This window comes from Urocitellus parryii, chromosome 5, assembly GCF_045843805.1.
Source record: "Urocitellus parryii isolate mUroPar1 chromosome 5, mUroPar1.hap1, whole genome shotgun sequence".
In the NCBI taxonomy this organism is placed as follows: Eukaryota; Metazoa; Chordata; class Mammalia; order Rodentia; family Sciuridae; genus Urocitellus; species Urocitellus parryii.
This window is the reverse complement of record NC_135535.1, coordinates 29,971,521-29,995,650: the sequence shown is the minus strand read 5'-3', so window position 1 is coordinate 29,995,650 and position 24,130 is coordinate 29,971,521. Positions and strand designations below refer to the sequence as shown.

At 37.1% G+C, this 24,130-nt stretch overlaps 1 protein-coding gene and 1 pseudogene across 1 annotated transcript in view; one reads left to right on the top strand and one right to left on the bottom strand.

Annotated features, from left to right (window-relative positions):
* Poc1b (POC1 centriolar protein B) overlaps positions 1 to 24,130 on the bottom strand; it is an 82,355-nt gene that overhangs the window by 54,439 nt on the left and 3,786 nt on the right. Inside the window, exons 3-4 of the mRNA XM_026397263.2 lie at positions 6,074 to 6,245; positions 1,994 to 2,173 (exon numbers count right to left, since the gene is read on the bottom strand). Coding sequence (XP_026253048.2) covers positions 1,994 to 2,173; positions 6,074 to 6,245 — 352 coding nt within the window. The remainder of the gene's footprint in view (positions 1 to 1,993; positions 2,174 to 6,073; positions 6,246 to 24,130) is intronic.
* Positions 14,538 to 14,665, top strand: LOC113190031 (U4 spliceosomal RNA; annotated as a pseudogene).

Here is a 24,130-nt window from a genome sequence, read left to right as displayed (position 1 = left end):
GCTGATAAGTGGTAGGCCTGGGTTTTGACTTATATATTGAGGTCCAGAATCCATGTTCTTAACCACATGCTTTTATATGTTATATATAAAAATAACACTGAGATTGCCAGAGCCAAAAAGTGGGTGAGATCTTTAGGGAAAAAAAAATCTACTGACTAACAGTATGCTTTTCTATCTCAGCTCATTATCCTAAGTTATAATCAACACCTCCTGAGCAACAATGTCCCACTGAGACCAAAACAACAGAGGAGAGTATAGGCTGTAAGAACAGATAGCCAGCTGGACTTGGACTCCCACTCTACTGCTTCCTACCTGGGGACACTTGGCATGCTATTTCACATAGCAGGCACAAGCAGGGAGGGTGAAGGGTGAAATCCTCCCCCCACACTCCCAGTGACCATGCCTATGAAGCACCCCTTCTCTGAAGACTGTCCTTTATCCCAACACCCAGAGTTTACAGTGGGTACGACACTGCTTCTGGCCAAGGAAACTGGCCCAGTCAGGCAGTGGGGATGAATTGAGGAAACCTCAGCATCTCAGTGCCAGGTGGAGGGATGGGCACAACACGCCACCTGAGCCCAGTCACCAGGGCCCTTTTCTAGCAGAAGCAGAGAGGATGGGCTTTTCTTCTCTAGTTACAAAGCTATGAGGATTTGGAGCTAGCTGTGGCCTCAGTACTGGTGTGATTGACAGAATGAAGCCTCCATATGGAGAGGCCAAGAGATAGGATACAAAGTCCCTGGTTCTAGTCTTTCCTTCCCCACTCTGAGATTATCAAACACATTAGCCAATTAATTAACCACCTTGGGAAGAGAAACTGAATTTATCTGGGTTTCTATTATTTTCAACTAGATGATTACAAAATTTAACTTTGAAACTCACGTTCCTCATCTGCAAAGTGGGGTAAATAAAAGAGCCCTTCCTGCCCAGGAAGTTCTGATAAGGAAATGAGATGGGTGTGTGAAATACTTTGGCAGTGTACCTTTATGCACAGGAAGGGCTTCATGGCCATTAGCAGACAGCTAACAATAATGCCTACAGTAGCATTTGTTTATCATCAGACTGTTGCCAAAGATCCTGGAGTCCTTCTTGCCTCTGTCACATTAATGTCATAGCAAGTACTGTTGGTTGTAACTTCAAACTATTTACAAACCAGCCACTTCTCATAATCTCCACTACCCCCAAAAGGATTCAGGTAGGGACTTGTACTGCAACAGTTCCCTAACAATATCTCTCTTCTTTTGACAGTCTGTTATTCACGTAGCTGTCAGGATGATCCCGTCCCATGAAAGTAGAAGTCTGAGAAAGGAATATGCTACAGTGGCATCTCTTCTCACTAAGGTACATGTCAGAGCTGTCCTTGTGCAGGGCTTTCCTACTCCACTTCCATGCTCCCAGCTCCTTGATTTTCCTCCAACAAACACCAGGTTCCCCCTTCCTTTCACAAAATTCTTCAGGCTTCACCCCCTCCCTTCCCCTAGCTTTGTGAGGCCACCACTGAACACCTATTTAAAACTTCACATCCACTTCCATACCAGCTCTGTTTCCCTCTATGTTATATACCACCATCTGACATACAGTATCTATTGTCCTAATGTTTTAATTGTCTGTCTAGAATGAAGTTCCATGAGAGCAAGTGATTTTTTTTTTAAAGAGAGAGAGAGAGAGAGAAAGAATTTTTAATATTTATTTTTTAGTTTTCGGTGGACACAACATCTTTGTTTGTATGTGGTACTGAGGATTGAACCCGGGCCACACGCATGCCAGGCGAGCGTGCTACCACTTGAGCCACATCTCCAGCCCCAGAGAGCACGTGATTTTGAGTGCTTTGTTTACTATTGGTCTCAGCACATAGCTGTCACACAGTAAATATTTGCTGAGTGACTGAATGAATGTAGCTTCAATCCTCTTTCTCAAGGTTAAGAAGCAAACATGGGCTGCAGCAGAAAAAGGTGGGGAGTAGAAGTCTTATTATGAAACTTTTTGTACTTACTTGGCACAGCGTACCCAGTGTGTATGTCGGTACAAGGAATATAAGAAGCGCTGGCGGAACATGTTCCATACTTTGATGGATTTATCTTCAGAAGCTGTAACTAGAAACTGGCCATCAGATGAAAAGTCCACACTTCTAACTGGAGCTGTATGAGCTCTAAATTCTGAAGATTTCCCTTTTCTAGAAAGAGACCATTTAATATTAATAACTCATTCAACTTAATTATAATAAATATTTAATCGGTGTATAGACTTTGAAACATACAAAACAGATTAACTCTTGTAAAAAAACATAACAGAAGTATGAGAAAATTATGTTGTGCTGTATTCTTCATAAATATTATCTAATATTGATGAGGTAACACAACTTGCAGACCCAGTATATACCTAAGGCCTTGCTTACCTTGTAGGAGCAATCTTACATGCACGAGCAAAACAAAAGGATAACAGCAAAAATCTACATCAACACTCTGAAATTTCAGATTTTTTTTTTCCTGGTCTAGGGAGGCAAAAAGATAATAAATGGAAGAAGTATTTTAAGGCATTTGAAAAGAAGCATAAAAATAGTTTAAAAGGAACATAGTGTTGGAATTATAGGTTTGGGAAATAATACTTTGTGTCAGTGTTCCTAAATTCTCAAGCCATCTTCAGATGACACTATATCCAGGACTTAACAATTTTTCCATTTAGAAAATCATATTTGTATTAATGATACATGATGGGAATATTTCCATAACTGTTTGAAAAAGATCGGGCAACAGAATTTAGTCAGACATATACATCTGTCTCGAATTTTCAAATGTTCACCTTGATGTCCCATCATCTGAACTTCACCCTGTATTTTTCTACTTTGGCTGATTAGAGCAACATCCGCCTATTTCCAAGCCAGAGGCCTGGAAGTCACCCTCAACTCCTGCCACTCCCCACTTCCTCCTATACCCAGTAAGTCAATAAATATTATCGTTAATTACCACTTCCTAAATATCCTCTGAATACCCTCTGCTTTATATCCTGGCCCTACTTGCCTTCAGGTACATATATATCCTCAATACCCTTCATCTAGATTATTGCAAAAGCCTCTTAACTGGCCTCTCTGCTCTAATCTTCTATCCCCTCCTCCAGTCACCTACATACTGTGCTTATTACCTTGCTAAAAGTGCCACTCTCCAAGCAAATAAATCCTAGTGTAAACATGTCACTGGCTCCCTCCATCATAAAATGCAACACCGAGCTCTTTGGCAAGGCATCCTACCATTGCACTGAACTTTGTACTCAGAATGGTCACAGTGCTTCAAACACACCTCTGCCTTCTCAGGCAAGACTCTTTCCCTGTCCCCAGACCTCCTTGACCAAGCTGCACAGGTTCAGTTGCTCCCCATCTGCTGTAACTATTATACCTACACTATATGGAGACTTCTAAAAAATCGACCTGTTTCTGTTTACTAAGCAGTAGGTTTTTTGAGGACAAAAATGATGATCTATTTATCTCCTTAAGACCAGCACCTAGCACAATGTGGGACATTGAAAAGAACTCAATACTTTTGTTGAATTCCACTGGGAAGAATCAATACTTAAAGGTTCTTAGATTTAACCTGGCTTGCTCGTCTAGTGCCCTATAGAAGGCAAAGGTGACTTAATTATTAATCTCTATCACCCAACATCTGATAATCCATCAGGAGTAACTGAAATCAGTATAAACAAAAATTAGGAGGGAGGGCTGGGGTTGTGGCTTAGTGGTAGAGTGCTTGTCTCACATGTGTGAGGCTCTGGGCTCAATCCTCAGCACCACATAAAAATAAATAAAATAAAATAAAGGTATTGTGACCATCTACAACTAAAAAAAGAAAAAAAAAAAAGAGGGAGCATTCAGAGACTAGTTCAGTGAGGTCTCAAGTAGATTTCCATGAACAGAAATCGAAAGTATAGTTTGGCCTGAATTCAAGCATAAATCCTGGAGATAACAAAGACAAGACTTGGCATCTGCAACGATGAGAAGTTATGAGATGGCCAGCTAGTACCATCAAAATCTCCCCCTACTCTAGCAGCCCATCTGCTGGCCGTCCTTCTGAAGGGCCTCTTTCTGAAGGCCCTCCTCTATGCTGCAGGCTGACCTGACCACTGCATCTTGTCTCAACAGTAAGCAAATGAGAAACAAAGATAGAAGTGCTGTGATCACAGCTGTTTTTCCTCCCTGTAAATCTGGGCTGGAGTTATGACTTACTAGGAGCAAGAAAATAGGGCAGAGGTGACACTGTGTGCTTCAGGCCTGCCTTGAAAAGTCTGCAGCTTCTCCCTTTATTCTCTAGGAACTCACCTGTCATTTATAATAAATTTGAGGTCCTCCTGCTGGAGGGGGAGAACCCAAGGCACCCAAGCCAAAAGCAGACACCAAGCCCAAAGGCCTGAGGCCCATGAGGGAGGCCTTAGACCCATCTAACCCTATTTCCAGGTTAACAAGGCTGTGTGAGTAATCTCAACATACTTCAAATGGGGCAGAAGAACCACCCAATAACCAATGAAATTGTGAGAAATGATAGTTCTTGTATATTAAGCTACTAGGCTTTAGGGATTGTTATGCAGATATAGACAACTGATCATTGATACATCAACTTTCTTCTTGTTGCCATGATCCACCATTACTCTAACCCCACTGCAACATCATTTAGACATCTACACAAACATAATAACTGTACTTAGATTAGGTACTCCAAACTAATGATTCAGTGTGCTTTTATCTCATTTATCTATATACAGTTTGTTTAGTTTTCCTTGAATTAGCAATAGGAAATTGAGGCTATGCTGTACTGGAGATTTAAATAAAGAAGAATAAGAAAAGGCATTGAGGATATAGCTCTGTGGTAGGGCAAGGTGTATACAAGGCCCTGGGTTCAATCCCCAACATAGTAAAAAAAACCAACAACAACAACAACAAAAAAACAACAACAAATAAACAAAAACAAATAGCAACAATTAAACTAGTCCTAAATCCCCAAAGTTAAGGATTTGGAACATGCTTCTCCTTTAGGACTTCAAGTCAGTCTCTCCCTCTTCTACAGTATCGTCCACATTATCATTTCATCATGTCACTTCTCTTTGATACTTTTTACTACCATCAGATTTCTCAGCATGGTGTTTCCCTTAGGTGGTGGCAGAAAAATGTGCCCACTGGCAAGGGAAAGCCCTGTGAGCTTTCCTTCATTTGGTAGTACCTAGGCCTGTTCAGTCACATGCTACAAATCAAATTCTATCACAAAAGGGTCAAGGAAAGTCCTCAAATTCTTATCCTCTAACATATTTATGGAGGGAAGTGATATGATGTGTGAGATTTGTTCTAAAAATACTTCAGAAAAAGTGGGGGGAGATGAAACAAGCTTGGCAGATAACTGTTGAAGCTGGCTGATGAGTATGGTGGGAAAGTTATGCTATTTATTTTTTCCTGTATTTTTGAAAATTTTCAAACCTAAAAATTTGAAACTTAAAAAAAAATCATGGCTTCATAATTGTTTAAAATAACTGGGCAATCAGCTATGGCTTTAAAAGTTTCTTACAGAGAGATTCGGCATAACAGGATATGACCTTAGCAAACACAATTGACACTTTTGTTAGAAATGTTTTTTAATTAAAAAATTCTGGAGCCCCAAAATAAATGATACTGATTAAAGAATAGTCCTGGCACAGAGATCCAAGACCTGAAGGGTTCATGAATGGGCATTAGGAAGTTCAAAAAACATGAACTTTTGACATACGCTGATGTATAGCTTTCTGGGGAGATAATCGAAAACTTACATCAGATTTACAAAGAGATTGCTAACAACCACCACCACCCCCAAAACACTTGAAACATATTATGCATATTTCCATATTAGAAACAATTTTCAAAAAGAAGACATGAACTAAAGAGGAAACACTTGTATGAAATAGTTTGACTTTGAAACCAGGGCAGCACACCTAGTATGTGACCAGATTCAGTGCAAGTAGCTGGGAGTGGAGGCCTTCCCAAAGAGTGCACTGGGAGCAGCCAGGTTCCAGCCTTCTTTCACATTCCTAAATCCAAAGTATATCAAGCATTTGTTTCTCTTACTTATCAGGAATCCAAAGTCTCACGGTTCTGTCCCTTGAGGCAGATGCAAGTAGGTTTCCAAGGGGAGAAAACTGCACACTGGTTACAACATCCTTATGACCCACATATCTGAAAGCTCTAGCTTGCGGCTTCAAATTCCATAGCATGAGAAACGTATCCCAAGAAGCAGTAACTATCAAGAAACAGAAGAACAAAACCACTGTTTGTTAAAATGCAAACATAGGCAGATCTCATTACAATGGGAGGCACATCTAATAACAAGGTGTCCTGGTAACAGTGGGGGGGGGGGGCAGGCTGCAGGGCTGACCAGGTAACAGCAAAACTATTTTTTAAAGATACTCAAAGCTACATCACGACTATGCAAAACTGGCTGTGTCCTGTGTTACCACACAACAGAATAACTGTGCCCAGGATTAAATAAGAGCTTAGAAACTATTTACTAGAGGAAGACAGCACAACAGAACAGAGTGCTCAACACTGAGGGTCAGCTCTGTCTCTTACCCTCTGAGTAACTGGGAAGCTACCTGATCTTCCTGTTGAGGGCTGCATATGGTTTTGGTTGTTGTTTGTTTGTTTTGTTTTGTTTCTGAGAGGGTGAGATAATTTAAAAAACTATTTATTTAGAAATAATGTCACACACAGTTTATAAGAATAACAAGTAACATAAAAAATCCCCTTATCCAAATACTTTTGTTAAATTTTACCCTATTTTGCTTATAATTTTCCCCTTTCTCTTTGTACATGAACACTTATATGCACACACAGACCAAAAAAAAACCATATACATTTTTTCATGAACTATTTGGGAGTAAGTTATATAAATAATGACACCTTGATTCCTCAATGGTTTTGTGTTTTCCTAAGAATAAGGACCTATTCTTGCCTACCCATAGAACAACTGTCAGTTTAAAAAATTAATCATAGATGCAATACTTTAATCTACCAACTGTATCCTATTTCTGTCAATCAATCCAGAAAGCTTTTATATCTGGACAAGGTGATGTTAAAAGTCTTTTTCTACTCTGAAATTTTATGACATTTCATATTTAATAAAGAATCAATGTCACATATTAGCTCTAAGAAATTCAGAAGAAGAAATACAATTGATCAATAAATATGTGAAAAAATGTTCAATATCTCTAGCAATTAGAGAAATGCCAATCAAAACTACACTGATTAGATTGGGTAGAGAGATGTGATGGGAGGGGAAGGGAGGGGAAGGGGGGATAAGAAGGGCAGCAGAATAAAATAGACATTATTATTGCTGTATGTATATAGGTGACTGTATGACCAATGTGATTCTGCAACCTATACAATCAGAAAAATAAGAAACTATACCCCATTTGATTCAAATGTATGAATTGTCAAGATCATTGTACTGTCATGTGTAACTAATAAAAAAAATAGAATAAAAGAAAAAAGAAAAAAAAATAAAGTTATGAATCAGGCCAGACTGAAATGTTTCAAAATCAAGCTAATACTCTAATTATAACCATGAATTTCCCTAACAAGTTGAAATTTTGATTTAAAATGCAGTAATCTTGAATTCTAGCCCAATCCTTATCTTCTAGAGAAAGCACATTCATTTAGCGTAATTGTTCAACATAGAATTTATCAAGTTCTATGTCTTCCTGCTCTTAGTTGGATGTGTTCTTTTGGTGTTCTGAATTCCACTTAGATTTGATTCTCCATTTGTACAGGTTGTTGTTGTTGTTGTTGTTGTTGTTGTTATTATTATTATTATTATTAATGTTGGCAAGTAATATGTTTAATCCCCTTGAGCAGCATAGGATGGGCATGGAACATGTAACATTTTAATAAATGCATAAGTTTTAAATAAATAAATGGGAATTAAAAAAAAACTACACTGAGATTCCATCTCACTCCAGTCAGAAGAGTAATTATCAAGAACATAAGCAATAATAAATGCTGGTGAGGATGTGGGGAAAACGGTACACTCATACATTGCTGGTGGGACTGCAAATTGGTGCAACCACTAAGAAAAGCAATATGAAGATTCCTCAGAAAACTTGGAATGGAACCACCATTTGACCCAGCTATTTCACTCCTTGGTTTATAACCAAAGGACTTAAAATCAGCATACTATAGTGACACAGCAACATCAATGTTTATAGCAACACAATTCACAATAGCTAAACTGTGGAACCAACCTAGATGCCCTTCAACAGATGAATGGATAAAGAAATTATGGTATATATACATAATGGAATATTACTAAGCCTTAAGGAAGAATGAAATCATGGCAGTTGCTGGTAAATGGTAGGAACTGGAGAATATCATGCTAAGCTCAATAAGCCAATCCCAAAGAACCAAAGGCCAAATGTTTTTACTGATATGCAGATGCTAATTCACAATAAAGGAGGGGCGAGGCTAGGGAAGAATTTTAGAGATACTTTAGACTAGACAGAGGGAGGGGGTATAGGGATAGGAATGATAGTAGAATGAATAGGACATTATTACCCTATGTGCATATATGATTACATGACCTGTGTAATTCTACATCATGTACAACCAGAAGAATGAGAAGTTAAACTCCATTTATGTATGATGTGTCAAAATGCATTCTACTGTCATGTATAACTAATTAGAACAAATTTTAAAAATTTAAAAAATACATGATGTATACATTCTGCATTGGTTTGTTTCTGAACTACACAAACACACATGTATCAAAAAAATTAAAAAGCTCTTAAGAGAAGGAAAATGAATGTGATCAATGGTGAAAATAAAAGCCTTAGCAAGGAATGAGCAAATAAACAAATGAAAGACAGATCTATATATGATATGCATATAATCCCCCAAAAGTCCCAATAATAGGAATCAGACAATGAGAATCACTAAGTCTATAGAATGCTGAGAAACTTTGTAAACTACAATTAGCATCACTATTAGAGGAGAAACAGGGTCTGGCTTTATAAGGCTACTGAAGCCCTATAAGTTTGTTAGTCAACATGTAAAGTTCACATGGACTTAGCTTAAACTTATTTCCATGTAAACAGTTAACATGAGTTTATAAATTTTAAACTACAATGCCACTTAGCAACCTTTAAAAAAAAAACACAAAAAGTTGATGTTCCATTATAGCTCATCCAAATTATAAAATATTCAAACCAGGGTCTAAATTATCTGGGACTAATGTAGACAAAACAGGGAAACAATGAGTTATCATATGTGTCATGCTTAGTACTCTACTGAGTTTTAAGTATCATGCAGCAACAAGATATACACAAGCAAAGAATCGCAATATAGTAGGGGAGACATCGCTAATATCATACACATTCAGAGGACTTTTATGTATTATTTAGTCTTGAATAGTGGATGAGGTGATTTAAGTGGTCCTTTCTAAGGAAAGTACATCTCTGTCAAGAGCTGAGTGAAATGAAGAATGATCCCATGTGGAAAACTGAAGACAATAATGAACTTGGGAGAATGAGGAATGGTAAGGAGGCCAGAGTACCATGGTGGAAGGGAAGGGGAGAGAATAGTGGAAGGGAAGTAGCTATATATTCTAAGTTTAATGAGAAAGTGAATTATTTTATTCTAAGTGCAATGGGAAACCATTGTATGATACAGTTTGAAAATATTTTCATTCTGCTATTAGGAAGAGAGAGTCTTTTCAAAAAATCATGTGGGGTAAACTAGATTTTAAGAAGAAAATGGATCTTGACTTTATATTATAAATAAAAATTACATACAGAATTTAACTTTGCATATTATATACAAAAAATCAGCTCTAGGCAGCTTATAGATCAAAATGTGGTAAGTTGGGCTGGGGATGTGGCTCAAGTGGTAGCGCGCTCGCCTGGCATGCGTGCGGTCCGGGTTCCATCCCCAGCACCACATACAAACAAAGATGTTATGTCTGCTGAAAACTGAAAAATAAATATTGAAGTTCGTTCTCTCTCTCTCTCTCTCTCTGTCTCTTAAAAAAATGTGGTAGGTAAAACAATAAACTTTTAGAAGAGAACAAGTTATCTTCATGACCTTAGGTTAGGCAAAGACTGCTTAAGAAGAACATGAAAATTACTAATCATAGTGAAGAAAATAACAATTTGTAGTATACTAAAATAACTAAAATTATTCATTGAAAGAACTACTAACCAAGTGAAAAAGAAAGCCACAGAGTAGAGATGATATATTCATCCAACATATAATAAAGTGTGGTTAGACAGAATCTACCAATCTATAAAAAAGTACATGATCCAATTGAAAAATAGGCAAAGGGCTTAAAACAGGCCTTCATAAAAAGAGGCTATCCAAACAGCCAATAAACATATGAAAAGGTGCTCAGTTCCACTGGTGATCAATAAAACACAAAATCACAATGATATATTGCTACATGCTCACTCAGAATGGTCATAGTGAAAAAGATCAAAAGTAGCCATTTTATTCCTAGTTTAATGAGAAAGTGATCCTCAAACCTTGGTGGGGATGCAGAATGACTAGTACTCTCATATGACTCAACAGTTACATTTCTAGATACATAAGCAGCAGAAATTCATGTTTGGCAAAAGGCATGCACAATAACATCGGTGGCAGCACTATTCAAAACAGATCAAAACTAGAAACCAACTGTCCATCAAAACAAACTGCCTACACTCATGCTGTATAACTCCCGTATGATTAAATTTCATTTGCATGCTGTTTAAGAAGAAGCAAAACTAACCTATGAAGTCAGAAGTAAATAAAGAGATTATTTGGACTTCTATAATGTTGCAATTTGGATAAGTGTCCCCTAAAGGCCCACATGTTAAAGGCTTGGGCACCAGCCTGTGGTACTATAGTGCAGTGATGGCACTTTTAAGATGTGGAGCCTAGGGGAGGAAAGTTAGGTTATCTGGATATAACCTTGAGGAGATATTGGGACCTCAACCCCTTCCTGTCTCTCTTTGCTTCCCAGCAGCCACAAGGTGAGCAGTTCCCACCACGAAATGCTGCCTCACCACAAGTCTGAAAGTGACAGGGTCAACCAAGAATGGACGAAAACCTCTGAAGCTTATGAGCCAAAATAAATTTATCCTCCTTAAAGGTTGCTTATCATAGTAACACAAAGCTAACGCATGGCAATATTGGTAATGCTATTTTCTTGTTTCAGGTATTGTTAAATGGGCACGTCACACTGTGAAAATTTATCCAGCTATATACTTATGATTTGTGCAAATCTTAGGCACATATCTATTTTTCAAAAAAAAGTTAGAAAAGATATAAAAATGATCACTCTAGCTATTGTGTGGAGAATATAGTGAGGACAGGGAGACAGAACTGAAGGAGGAAATCAATTCAGAGGTTTTACAATAATCTAGTCAGTGTAAGGTAGCAATCTGTGTTAATCAGGTTTGTGTTACTGTGACTGTAAGAAATACCTGATGAGAACTACTTATAGGAAGAAAAGTTTATTTTGGCTCACAGTTTCAGAGATTTAGTCCATAGGGAGCTGACTTCATTGCTCTGGGCCCAAGGTAAGGGAGAACATCACAGTGGAGGGGCATGGTGGAGGGAAGCTGTTCTGTTCAGGAGGCAGAGAGAGAAAAGAGAGGCGGCTGCAGAGAAGACGCACCCTTCCAAGGCACGCCCTCCCCCCCAGTGACCCACCTCCTCCAGCCACACCCCACCTGCCTACAGTTAGTACCCAGGTAGTCCATTTGAACTAGAACATTCTGATCAGGTTACAGCTCTCACAATCCAATCATTTCACCTCCAAACATTACTGCAGTAACAAAAGAGCTTTCGGGGGACACTACATATCCAAATCATAATAGAGTCCAAACTAAGTTTGAGGACATGGAAATGGGAGAGACAGTTAAAAGCAAGACACATTGCAGAAGTAGAGTCTAGGGGCTTGTTATCGAATTAGTAGTGAGGGAGAGAAAAAGAGAAGCAGCAAAAGTGCCAGGCTTTTGGAAGGAACACCCAGAAAAATCCTAAAGCCATTTAATGAAACAGGAAGGGCCAGAAGAGAAAGGGGTCTGGAATGAAGCGGGATGGTGTAAAAATCAAGAGTTTTAGACATAGTAAGTTTGAGATGTCAACCAGACATACAAGTAGAAACATCAAGTAGGAAGATGGATATACCCACCTGGGGCTCAGAGAGAGGTTTTGACTGTACAGTATGGTAATTAAAAGGACAAACTATAGAATTAGACTTAGGTAAGGTGGCATTTCAGAGACCTACTAAATATGAGACACCTGAAACAAAAATGTCCCAGTTACAAAAGTGTAGCCCAGGGCACACTCTATATTTTCTTCTAAATTACAGGAACACTGAAGGGGGGAAAAAAAGACTACTAATATATAAGAACTCCATGAAGCATTCTTACTGAAAATTATGAAGGACCAACGCTGAATTTTCCTACTTAGTTCCTTAACCTTCTCTCTTTTAAAAGAATTACCCTACCAAACTCAATACCATTATGATAAAAGGTATTTGATTTCTGATGTGAATGGTGTACCGTGTCAACGTGGCATTTCCTTTCATGTTTCCATGGAACCACACCCTATATAAACATTACCACATAACTTAAAATGTCAAAGCTTGTAGCATTCATCACTCAACTGGCCTATTTTGAGGTAAAATGTCAAAAGAAGGAAGTTAAGAAAAAGATTAGCAAGAAAACCTACCAATCTAAAAAAAAAAAAAACCTTTATATTTTCTTTGTATATGCTTATACATTCTTGAAACAATAGTGCATTATTTCAAGAAATCCTTATTAGGACATCTGAAAGAACAAATCCCATGTTCTCCTGGCCTACTGCTTTGGTGCTGGAAGTGACAACACAGAACATACTAATGAGAACCATGATTCTATCCATGCTGTCCCCAAAGTTTTGTGTTATCTTGAATAGCAATAAATTTAGTTAACCCAAGCTCTCTCATTCCTTGATTTAACTGAAACCAACTGCAATTACTTAGAAGTTTGCTTTGTCTGGAGTACTATTTTCTAAAAAAGAAATAGTACTGCCTTCAGTTTTTGTGAGTTTTGTTAAATAACTTATTTGTCTTTTCAAATGGTAAAACATGCACCTGATACAGAACTCCAGTATTACAAAAGCGTACTTATTGAAACCCCTTTCCACCCCATGGTCATCACCTGAGAGGCAACCCACATTACCATTCTGGCATTACCATTTCCTTGGGAATCTCTCTGAGCTTATAAGAATGGGTGTGTCCATTCTTATGTACTCTTTACACAAATGACAGTAAACTGTACTTGCTCTTTTGCATTTAGCCTTTCAATTCTCCCCTCCCTCTGCCGGCTTAGTACCACTTATATTTTGGAGATCATGTTTCGTTAGTACAACTCCCTTATTCTGTTCTTCCTCTATTTTTGGTAAATTTTTTATTTTGATAATTTTGATAATTTCAAGCATACATAATAAAAATTACAAGGTAGTACAAAAAACTTCCACACAATTTCTACCTAGATTTTGCCATGTTTTACATTTTGTCCATTTTCTTTATCATTTTCTCCCTACATAAGTACTTTTACATATGTGTATTTTTTAATAACAATTTTCAATGAAACTAGAAACATAACACCATTTACTACTAAGTGATTTGTGCCTACCAAAACTCATGCTGTGGTTTGGTGCCTAACATGAGAGTGTTAAAGAGGTAGTAGGTCCTTGAAGAGCATCTGGGATGATGAGTGATTTGAAGACTGTGAAAGCTTCCTTCCCTACACACGTGGGCATACATGTGTGTGCTCACATACATACTTCTGTGGCTGCTTCTCAGGAATCCTGCCATACAAATTTCAGCCTCATCAGTTGTCCCAGAACTCTGAAGTCTGCCTCCTCAGCTCAGCTAGGCTGTCACTGCTTCAGTTTTATTTTCTCTACTGTGTTGCTGGAAAAGTGTCCCTCTAAAAAAAAAGTCAAGGTGATCCAGAGACTCACCTGGTATGTTCGTCTTCTTGCAAGGATCATCATTTTGTACTTTCTGAAGCTCAATGCCTGAAAACAGCTGTCTCATATATTTTGCCTAGTTTTACAGTTGTTTCATATACCAATTACTGCCGTGGCTGGAGGCATAAATCTGACTCACTCCTCCTAATAGCTGTATAGTGTTCTATGTGTAGCTATGCCTTAAATTATTTAACCAGTTCGCCATACTTAGGTTGTTTGCAATCTTGAGCTTTTTCCAAATGATGCTGCAATGTGCAAGTGTGATTTCCAATGTATAAATATATCATTATGACAAGTTTCTAGAATAATTATTGCTGGGGCTGAGTCCAAGAGCATATACATTAGAATTTGCTGAAAAGGTTCATGTCCATAATGAAGTACTTTACATAACTTCACAAATTTGAATTCTATTCCTTCTCAGGCCTTTTCATTCAATAGAATCCTGATAATTCCACTACCGTCAGAGAGAAATCCTTGGGTGTTTCTAGGATATCAGAAGTCTTCTTATATGTTTTATTTTTCCATTCTTGCTACTATAAGCTTTGTGCAGTGGCAGTATCGTAGCCAATGAGGTTTATCCCAGGCATGACTATTGCTAATTGAAAACTTTTCCCATTACATTCTACTATAAAATCCACTATTGGAATGAAACTCAGCTTTCTAGTTTAGAGGCGTATACTTTCTGGTGCATTTCCAGCTTCCTGCTGGTCTTTGGGTTACAAAAGAGATGCTGGACTGCCTTTTGCAGGGACAAATACATGAGGAATTCTAAGGAAATCAGTGGAAAGGAGATCTCTATAAACACTTTAAGAAAAGAAAAATAAAATGTAATCCCCAGGCAAACACCTTTATAAACCAGGATGGAACTAAGAAAGAGGGTTGCACAATAAAATGACAATACTCCAGTCTGAACTAGATAAACTTTAACACTCTAATACTGTCAGAATTAGTTTGTGCTATCCATGTACTGTATAACAATTTAGTGGTGGCATTAATTTACAATTAATGTACCCTGAATGAGGAAATAAAATGCATGTTTTCTTTCTAGCTAATACTTTATAATTAGCTTGTTAGTGTTAAGTAGGATTAAGGGAAACCGCGGGCACTCTAAAAATAATCTTTAGTAATGACAATCTAGAGAAAATGAATTTAATTTATTCAAGCTCCACATGTCTTTGCAGACTCGCATACAGAACTTCACTGAGTTATTATTATAGGCCTGGTACTTTTAAATACTTCATGTGCATTCTTTTATTTAATCCTCACAACAAGGCAGGTAAATATCATTATTCCTATTTATAGATAAAGAAAGGATCTTAGTGAGGTTACGTATCTTTAGATGGAGAGTGGTAGAGCTCAACTTTCAACCCACTCCTATCAGACTCCAAAGCCTGGGCTTTCACCCAAGAAGCCAATACTTCTCAAAGTACAGAGGATTTATGGATTATCTTGACTAGAATTACTAAGGACCTTGTTAACAATGTGCATTTCTAGGAAAGTCAGACATTCTTCAAAGTGAAAACCAGGAATATAAATTTTTGACAAGTTTCTCACTTCTGATGCACATTGAAATATGAGAAATACTGCACTCTGTGTTATGGTTTGGATGTGCGGTAGCCCCTAAAAGCTCTTGTGTGAAACAGTGCAAGAAGGCCTGAAAGTGAAATGAGTGGTAACTGAAGGCAGGTAGGGTATGGCATTGGGGGTGAACCTTTGGAGTTTACATTTGGTACCTGGTGAGTGGAGTCTTTTTCTGCTTACTGATCATCATGTGAGCTGCTTCCCTCCACCACATCCTTCTGCCTTGATGTTCAGCTCCACCTCAAATCCTGAGGAATGGAGCTAGTCACTTATGGACTGAGACCTCTAAAACTGTAAGCCCCCAAATAAACTTTTCCTCTGATTGTTCTTGCCAGGTCTTTTGGTCATAGAAGCACAAAATCTGACTGAAATACTTTGAGATTGCTTCTCACTGTGTGATTTTCTTTAGCACCTAAATGTAATTATTAAAGCTAAAACAGAAGCTCAACAAAGCTATTACACAGATAGGCTACCTTCAAGAACCATAAAGAAAGAGAATTTCAGGAAACTTTCAGTATGGTTTCACAGTAGGGAAAATAACTTTTAAAATCCCAAATCTGACTCAGCTGCTATTCAGTGAAAAAAAGGAGAGACTGACTTGTTCTTTACCATCATTCTTTCTACAAACATCCCACATGGTAAAGCAAAGATTGAGTCAATGATGATGAAACTTGAAGGAGAAAAGGGGAAAAAGTGACAAAGTCAATATTAAAATTATATATTTTAAATGGAAACTTTCAAAGTCCAGCTCAGATTCTGCAAACCATGTGAAAATCTTTTAATGTTTGTTTAAACTTGAATGTGGCTCTCTGGGAAAGAGAAGAGTATGACACTAGAATCAGACTCTGAACCATACATAACCCACCTCTACTTGTTATTCTATATAATTTGGGGCAAATTACTAAATTTTCAATTTCTGCATCCATAAAAAGTGATGACCATATCTCCATAAACAGTTGTTTCTCCCATTTCTTCCTTTTCATCATGTCCCTCCCCAGCCTATGAAACCCAAGATCCCACACTTTTTCCAAGAGGCCAAGGAGAGGCAGGGGTCACCATGTTCCACACTCCATTTCCCACAGTTATGGACAGAAGTTTGAGTTTTCTGTCTCTGTGGTCATAATCATTGTGCAAACTTGCACTCCCATATTCCCTTAGCATGTTTTCTGTTCTTCCCAAAAGCTACCACTGCGCCAGAGGAACCCCCACGTGGATGACCTCCCTTATAGCCAACATATTCCTCTCTGAAAGTTCCTCCTCTTTCTTAGCTATTCACATCTTGACTCTGACTCTGCTTGGGGACATCAAGTTTCCTGAACTTCTCTCAAGCAACAATAATTTTCTCTTCCACATTTCACCTACTTCAGGTCACAGTCTTTCTCTCTGTTCCATCTGCTAGCATTATTAGTTCTTTCAACAGATATCTGACGTTTTTGACATGTGGGGGAAGGGCATAATGCTCAGTATCAAATCTCCAAATAAGGAGCTAAGATTCAAGTGGAGAACCAGGCAAATAGATCATATATAAGTAGGGAAAATATATAAATATAAATTATAAATATATAATTTTATTTTTTCAAAATATACTTTTAAAATTGACACATATAATTGTAAATACTTGCAGACATGTATACAATGTGCAATGATCAGATCAGGGTCATTGGCATATCTATCAACTCAGATATATTATTTCTTTGTGTTAGGAACATTCAAAGTCCTCTTTTTTAGTTACTTTGAAGTATTCAATTTAAATTTTTAAATTGTATCAAGGGAACTGGAAGATAAAGCAGGAAGTCATAATGAGAATTTTGTGTGGGAGTGGAATACTTAATGTAGCTACAGTGATCAGGGGTACTTTAGGGGGAGGCATGAAGGATAAGGAGCAAAAGGTGGGGTGGTGAACAGTTGGAACAGAGAAACATTAACTCTCCAGAGACTTTATTTCATGCCTACTCAGCAACCTTACCTTGTCACCAGCAGCACCTGAACACTTTGCAAATCACTAATCAAAACTCCCAATTACAACTTGCTTTCCTTTTCCATAGCTTCCATAGAATTCCAATCCAAAGACCTGTATTCTCCTTCAAGGCTCCTTCAAGGCTCCCTTCTCACCAACTTCATTCATCTCACTATTCACTTTACAGCCCATCTCTTACACATAACCTTCAGTACCTTGATTCTCCCTTCTTCAAATTCCCCTGGCAAAATCCCAATCACTCTACTTTTTCTGAGACAGACTGTTCCAATAAGAATTTGCTGAACACTTCTCATTTGACAGATTGGAAACACTGTAAACTCACAATCACTCATTTCACAAAGATCTTCTATAAGGCAAAGTGTGTGCAATTCTCTATAAATTTCCTGCCCCACTCTCTAATAACTAATACCTTTTCCTATTTATTCAGCATTTCTACCCCACTCTAGACTTTGACTTTCAAAGATCCTGTGAAATGTCTTTCCCTCCTATCTGATTATTTTTTTAGATTCTCTTGCTATTTCCTTTTCTGATCTGAAAGTTGTATCTATTTAGGACTTAGACATGGGCCATTTGCTGTTAATGTTCTATTTTTTCTTGAGTGATCCCATCCCTTCCCATGACTTTAAATATCATCTATATGCTTGTTTTAGTCATTTTTTTTGCCACTATGATCAAAAGACCCGAAAGAACAATTTTAGAGGAGAACCTCAATTTTAGAGGTTCATACACTGCATGCCTCATTGCTCTAAGGCCTAAGGTGAAGCAGAACATCATGACAGAAGTGCCTGGTTGGGGGGAAGTAGTTCAGGATGTGACAATTTGGAAGCAGAGAGAGCTTCACTCACCAGGGACAAAATATATACCCCAGAGGTACACCCCCCCAGTAACCTCCCTCTTCTAATCACACCCTACCAGCCTACAGTTACCACCCAGTTAATCCCTATGAGGGGATTAATGCACTGATTAGTTTAATACTCTTGTAACACAATCATTTCACCTTTAATCTTTCTTGAATCGTCTCACATGAGTTTTTGAGGGACACCTCATATCTAAACTATAACAATGCTTAGAACCCCCAAATCTCTCTCTTGCCCCAAGACGACCATTCTAGTTTGAGGGCCACCAAGCTAGTGTGAATCATTGTTATCTCTTGTTGATATTACTATAAAAGTTCCTAGAAGATTTCTCTACTAATAGTTCAGTCTCTACTAGTAGCCAGGGTGCCCTTTCTGAGGTCTAAATGAGATCCTGTCATTCCCTTACTTAAAACACTTCAACAATTCCCACAACTCTCAGAACAAAATTCTCAAATATGTCCCAGTGTCCTATAGCTGCCATAACAAATTTAGAGGTTTAAATCAACAGAAATTTATTCTCTCACAGTTCTGGAAGTCCCAAGTGAAGGTGTTAGCAGAGAGGCACTCCCTCCAACAGCCCTAGAGTAGATTCCCCTCCCTCTTCCAGCTTCTGGTGACTTCAGGCAATGGTGGCTCTGTGGCTGCATCACTATCTCCTGGCTGGCCTCACTTGGTCTCCCTTATCTCCTCTGTGGTTCTCTTTTAAGAGCACTTGTCCATTGAATTTAGGGTCTACCACATAATTCAGGATAATCTCATCTCAAGATCCTTAATTACAAGTACCAAATAAATATTTTTCCCAAATAAACTCACATCACAGGTTCCAGGGATTGGGATATGCATACATCATTTGGAGGGCCACCATTTAACCCAGTGCAGCCTCTGTGGCCCTGCCCAAGCTGCCTCTGCAATTCATCCTTCATCAGGCTCTGCATCTTTCTGGCATCCTTTTTCTTCCTTGATCTAGGATAAGCTCTCTTCTACCCTTGGTCTTTGCTTATGTTACTCTCCCTTCAGTCTTCAAGCCTTCAGTTAAACCTAACTTCTGCAGAGAATTATTCCTTGACCTCAATCATTTAAGAATGTCTTCACTGTATTAACTCCTCAATACATCCTTTTTCTCTTTACTTCACAACATTTGATTGTTTGATTTTTTTTTGTTCCATCAAATTGCACTTAATACATGGATTTACAGATTTGTTTGCTAATATTTGCCTGCATGACTGGACCATGAACTCTACATGTCATTTTAGGAAGCACATCTGTTTTGTTCACCTCTGTATGTAGACCCAGAGTAGAGAATAGTATCTGGTACCCAGTAGCAGTAACTTAGTAAAGGAGAACTGAGAAAAAAAAAAAAAAAACAAAACAAAACCCTTCACCTCTTTTGAAAAGGATAAGATAAATGTGAATAAATGAACAAGAATAGTGACCAGACAGCTGAGGAGGACATCACCAGCTTGCAGTGCTTAATCTCTCGGGTGAAGGCTTGGTACCAAGGGAAAAAAGTATACCCAATTATTAGCAAATCAGAAAGACTTCTCTATTCTTTCATTATGTCATGAACAACTACACAATTCAGGAACTCACTTCACCTTTTATAATAGTCTCTCTCCTGTCCAAACATTTTGACTGAAGTTTCTGAGAAATTTTAGGAAAAACTCCAATAAATTGATTCCATGCTCCACTTAAAACTAAGCTGAAGAGTACACACACATATCAAACTTTCTTAATTCTGAAAACTACAAACTGATTCAAGTATTATTAATAATAAAGCCCACTGGCTGTTCTAAACATGCTAGTCACGCATGGTGGCACATGCCTACATGCCTACAATCCCAGCGACTTGGGAGACTGAGGCAGAAAGATCACAAGTTCAAAGCCAGCTTCATAAACCTAGCGAGACTCTCAGAAACTTAGTGAGAACCTATCTCAAAATAAAAAATAAAAAGGACTTGGGATGTGGTTCAGTGTTAAGTGCCCCCTGGGTTCAATCCCTGGTAGCAAAATGTAAATCAAAAGAAGAAAAACAATAAATAAAGTAAAACATGAAGAGAAAAATTTCTTTTGGGACACAAGAAACTTCTCAGCATCTTTTTTATTTTCCTGAAGAATTTTTAAAAATTGAAATATAATTTGCACACCATCAAATTTACCCTTGTAAACTTGTAAATTCAGCGAGGTGCAGTGGCACATGCCTATATTTCCAGTGGCTTGGGAGCTCAGGCAGGAGAATTGTATGTTCAAAGCCAGCCTTGGCAACTTAGCAAGGCCCTAAGTAACTCAGCAAGACCCTGTCTCTAAATAAAATTAAAAAGGACTGGGGAGGTAGCTCAGTGATTAAGTACCTCTGAGTTCAATCCCCAGTATAAATAAATAGCAAAGTATTTTTACAAAAATAAACAAAGTATTTTTGGTTCAGTGTTTTGCACAAAGCTGTGCACCTACTATCACTAATTCCAGAACACTGTCATTGACTCCCATTAAAACAACAACAACAAAAAAACATTCGCACTAGCAATTGCTCTTTATTTCTCCCTCCCCTAAGCCATGAACACCACAAATAGATTATCTCTTTTGATTTTCCAGTCTTTTTTCATGGAACTGAAACACAGAGAGAGGTAATTTTGCATAGGGTTGCAAGTCACTTAGTAAGAAAGCAGAGTTATGGCACACCTAATTACAATACTTCTAAGTGTATAAAAACAAAGTGAAAATGTTTATTGTACCTATACATATCTAGAATATGAAGACATCTGATAAAAGCAGAGTTCTTACAACAGCCATTCTTAGTTATTGTCTCGCTAGGGACAGGCAAAGATGTTAGACAAGAATAAAAAGAAAGAGAGAGCCTACTGGGCGAAGGGAATTGTACTTATGAACAGGGAAAGTGTGAGGTTATGTGATTTAAGGCAGACATTTGTCTTTTCAAACCAGGGTTTTGAAATTAGTGCTCCTATAAATGCACATAAGAAAAACAAACGAATTAAAACTCATTCTAAAGTTAAAAATAGAGAGAGAGATGAAGAAATTAGTGGTCCTATGCCCAGGAGTCCATTTACTATTTGTTTCCTTATACAGTTGCCCCACAGGGTCTTATAGATCTTTAGATTGTTTCTAGTTTGTTCATGAAGAGTTAATGCAATAAGAGTACTAAAACCACTTCAAAATACTTACTGGTTAATGACACCTTGAAAAAAAAAAAAAAGGAACCTTGAATTTTAATATTCTGTCTGCATTTTCAGGTAAGTAAAAAAAACTAACAGCTTAACGTACCTCTCTTGTCATTATAAATGTGTACACAGGAGCAGTAATACCATAGACTAAAGTCATCAGAATCCATTTGCAAAAATAATTAGGCACACGTTTTATTTTATGTCTTAATCAACATTACAAATACCATTTAACAAAGGAAAAAAGGATGAAAACTTCTCATCACACAGAAAAAAAATTCATCATTCAAAAGAGATTAATCTGAACCTCAATATTATCTGTGCTCATTCAAAAAATATTATTCAAACAGCCATTCAAATAGAAAAGTCAAAACTAAATATTTTATTAATTATAATTGAGTCCCCCAAACAACTAAGATTATACAACTTAGAAATAAATCTCTTGTTTTTAATCTAGAAAATTCTGATTTACTAACAAAAATGTATATGCAAAAGCCTACTATTGGGTGAGTAAACAAATTTTCTTTTACAAACAAGTTATTCTAAGTTACAGAGATCCTTCTAAGGACTACATTATCATTTTCTTAAAAATAAAAATGACTGCTGAAAAGCTTACTTAGCCAATCTATTCCTAGAATTGGTCACTAATAGAGTGAACATTTAAAGTGGAAATTCCTTGCCCACTAAGTAGTTTCACAATATTATTACTATGTATGCAAATTAACTTAAAAGTCAACTCTTAAATTCTCTATAGTGAGAATGCTTTGGTACCAATAAATTAGAATTAGGGAGTCAAAATGTATTTTATATATAGTATTAGAGTGTATTTTTGGAATTAAATTGAAACATACCAACATATAAAAAAAATCAAAGTCTTATTTCTCTGTTACATATAATATTTTGAGGAATAAACAGGCTAACTCTTTTGAATTATTGGTATAAATAAAGGATCAGCCCAAATTTTCCTACCAAAAGATCACAATTTAGGGTAAAAGGTAAACAAAGAATTAAGTAAAATACTCTTTCTCCCTTTTGATATGAGCATCAGGATACTGAAATAAAATAATTTCAATAAGTACTTCCAGAATATAACCATTTTAGTTCTCCCATATTATAGGATGATAAAAAGAACCACACAAAATAAAAAGAGAAAAAAATTTAAAATAAGTTTAAAAAAAAAGAAAATTATTTTTAAAAAGAGACTGGGCAAGGGGAGAGGGTAGGTTTAGGGAGAAACTTGAAAAATTCAGAGCATTATTATAAATTCTTCTTAAATTAAACCCAAGGTGGAACACATTGCATATGGGATCTAGACAATTTTTTGATTAAGTTTAAGATTGTTGGATAATGCACATAAACTATCAACACATTTTCACTTTAACAGGCAAAAGAGAAACAAAATAGTCACAATTACACAACAATTATAATTTTTTATATGGTCATCCTAAATAATTTTCTTAAATTCAGATTTTGCAAAGTTCCTACTTGACAAGTCATCAAACACTAAAAACAACATCATCTATGAATATTGTGGACTAATTATTTATGGAACGTCATGCATTTTTTTTTAATAATTCTAGACCAAAGTGAAGTAAATTTAGATTTAATTCTAAATTCTGTCTGTGATGTCTAGATACAACACTGGTACAAAATCAGTGAAAAATACTTTTACAAATGTATGTTTAATTCTGAAGTAATTTAGTTTGGAAAATGTTATTAGTTAAAAGATTACATTTAGACCTTAAAAGATTTAAAAACAAAATTGGTTCAACAACTGTCAAAATGAAATGACTACAAACTCAAACTACAACAACTTTATATCCACAAAAATATACTATTTCAGGAGAGTTCAGTTCACTTTAAAAAATTTTTCTTTTGTCCAGGCTCACTCCTGGACTGAACATTGCTCAACTGTTCAACATTACCTATGTTAAGCGAAGACATAAGAAGTATTGTAGAAATTGCACAGTGACTTGAGTCTGAGAAAGGGAGAATGTACAATCAACATCTCAGAGCTGGAAGGGATCATCAAGCTCCAGTTCAGTACTCACAGATGAGGAAACTGAAGCCCAAGCATGTTAAATGACTTGATCAAAGTTACGTGCATTGGCTGAGCCATTCATTCATTCGGTCACTCATTTACTCACTTACTAAAAGATACCTAAGTGCCAGGCTGCTAGGTGCTGAAAATGAGAAGGCAACATTCATAATTGCCAAGACAGTCTTTTTAACCTGTGATCTTAAGACAAATTCTTTAGTTTTCAGATCAGCAAGAGATCGTAGAGGCTTTTGCAGAACCTGGCTTGCTTTCAGTTTCACACATTTCAGTAAACACACTCGGGTTTAATTTCAGAGAGGCCTCAACTGTGTTTGCTTTACATGATTAAGCATTAACAAAGGAGAACACAGTATTCTGAATGAGTCCCTTTCTAGTACATTCATAACTTAAGGAAGTGCAATCAGAAAACGCCCTAGACTCACAAACAAATTCACAGAAAGGACAGCTTACAAAACTAATGATTCGAGGTATAGGTCAGTTAAG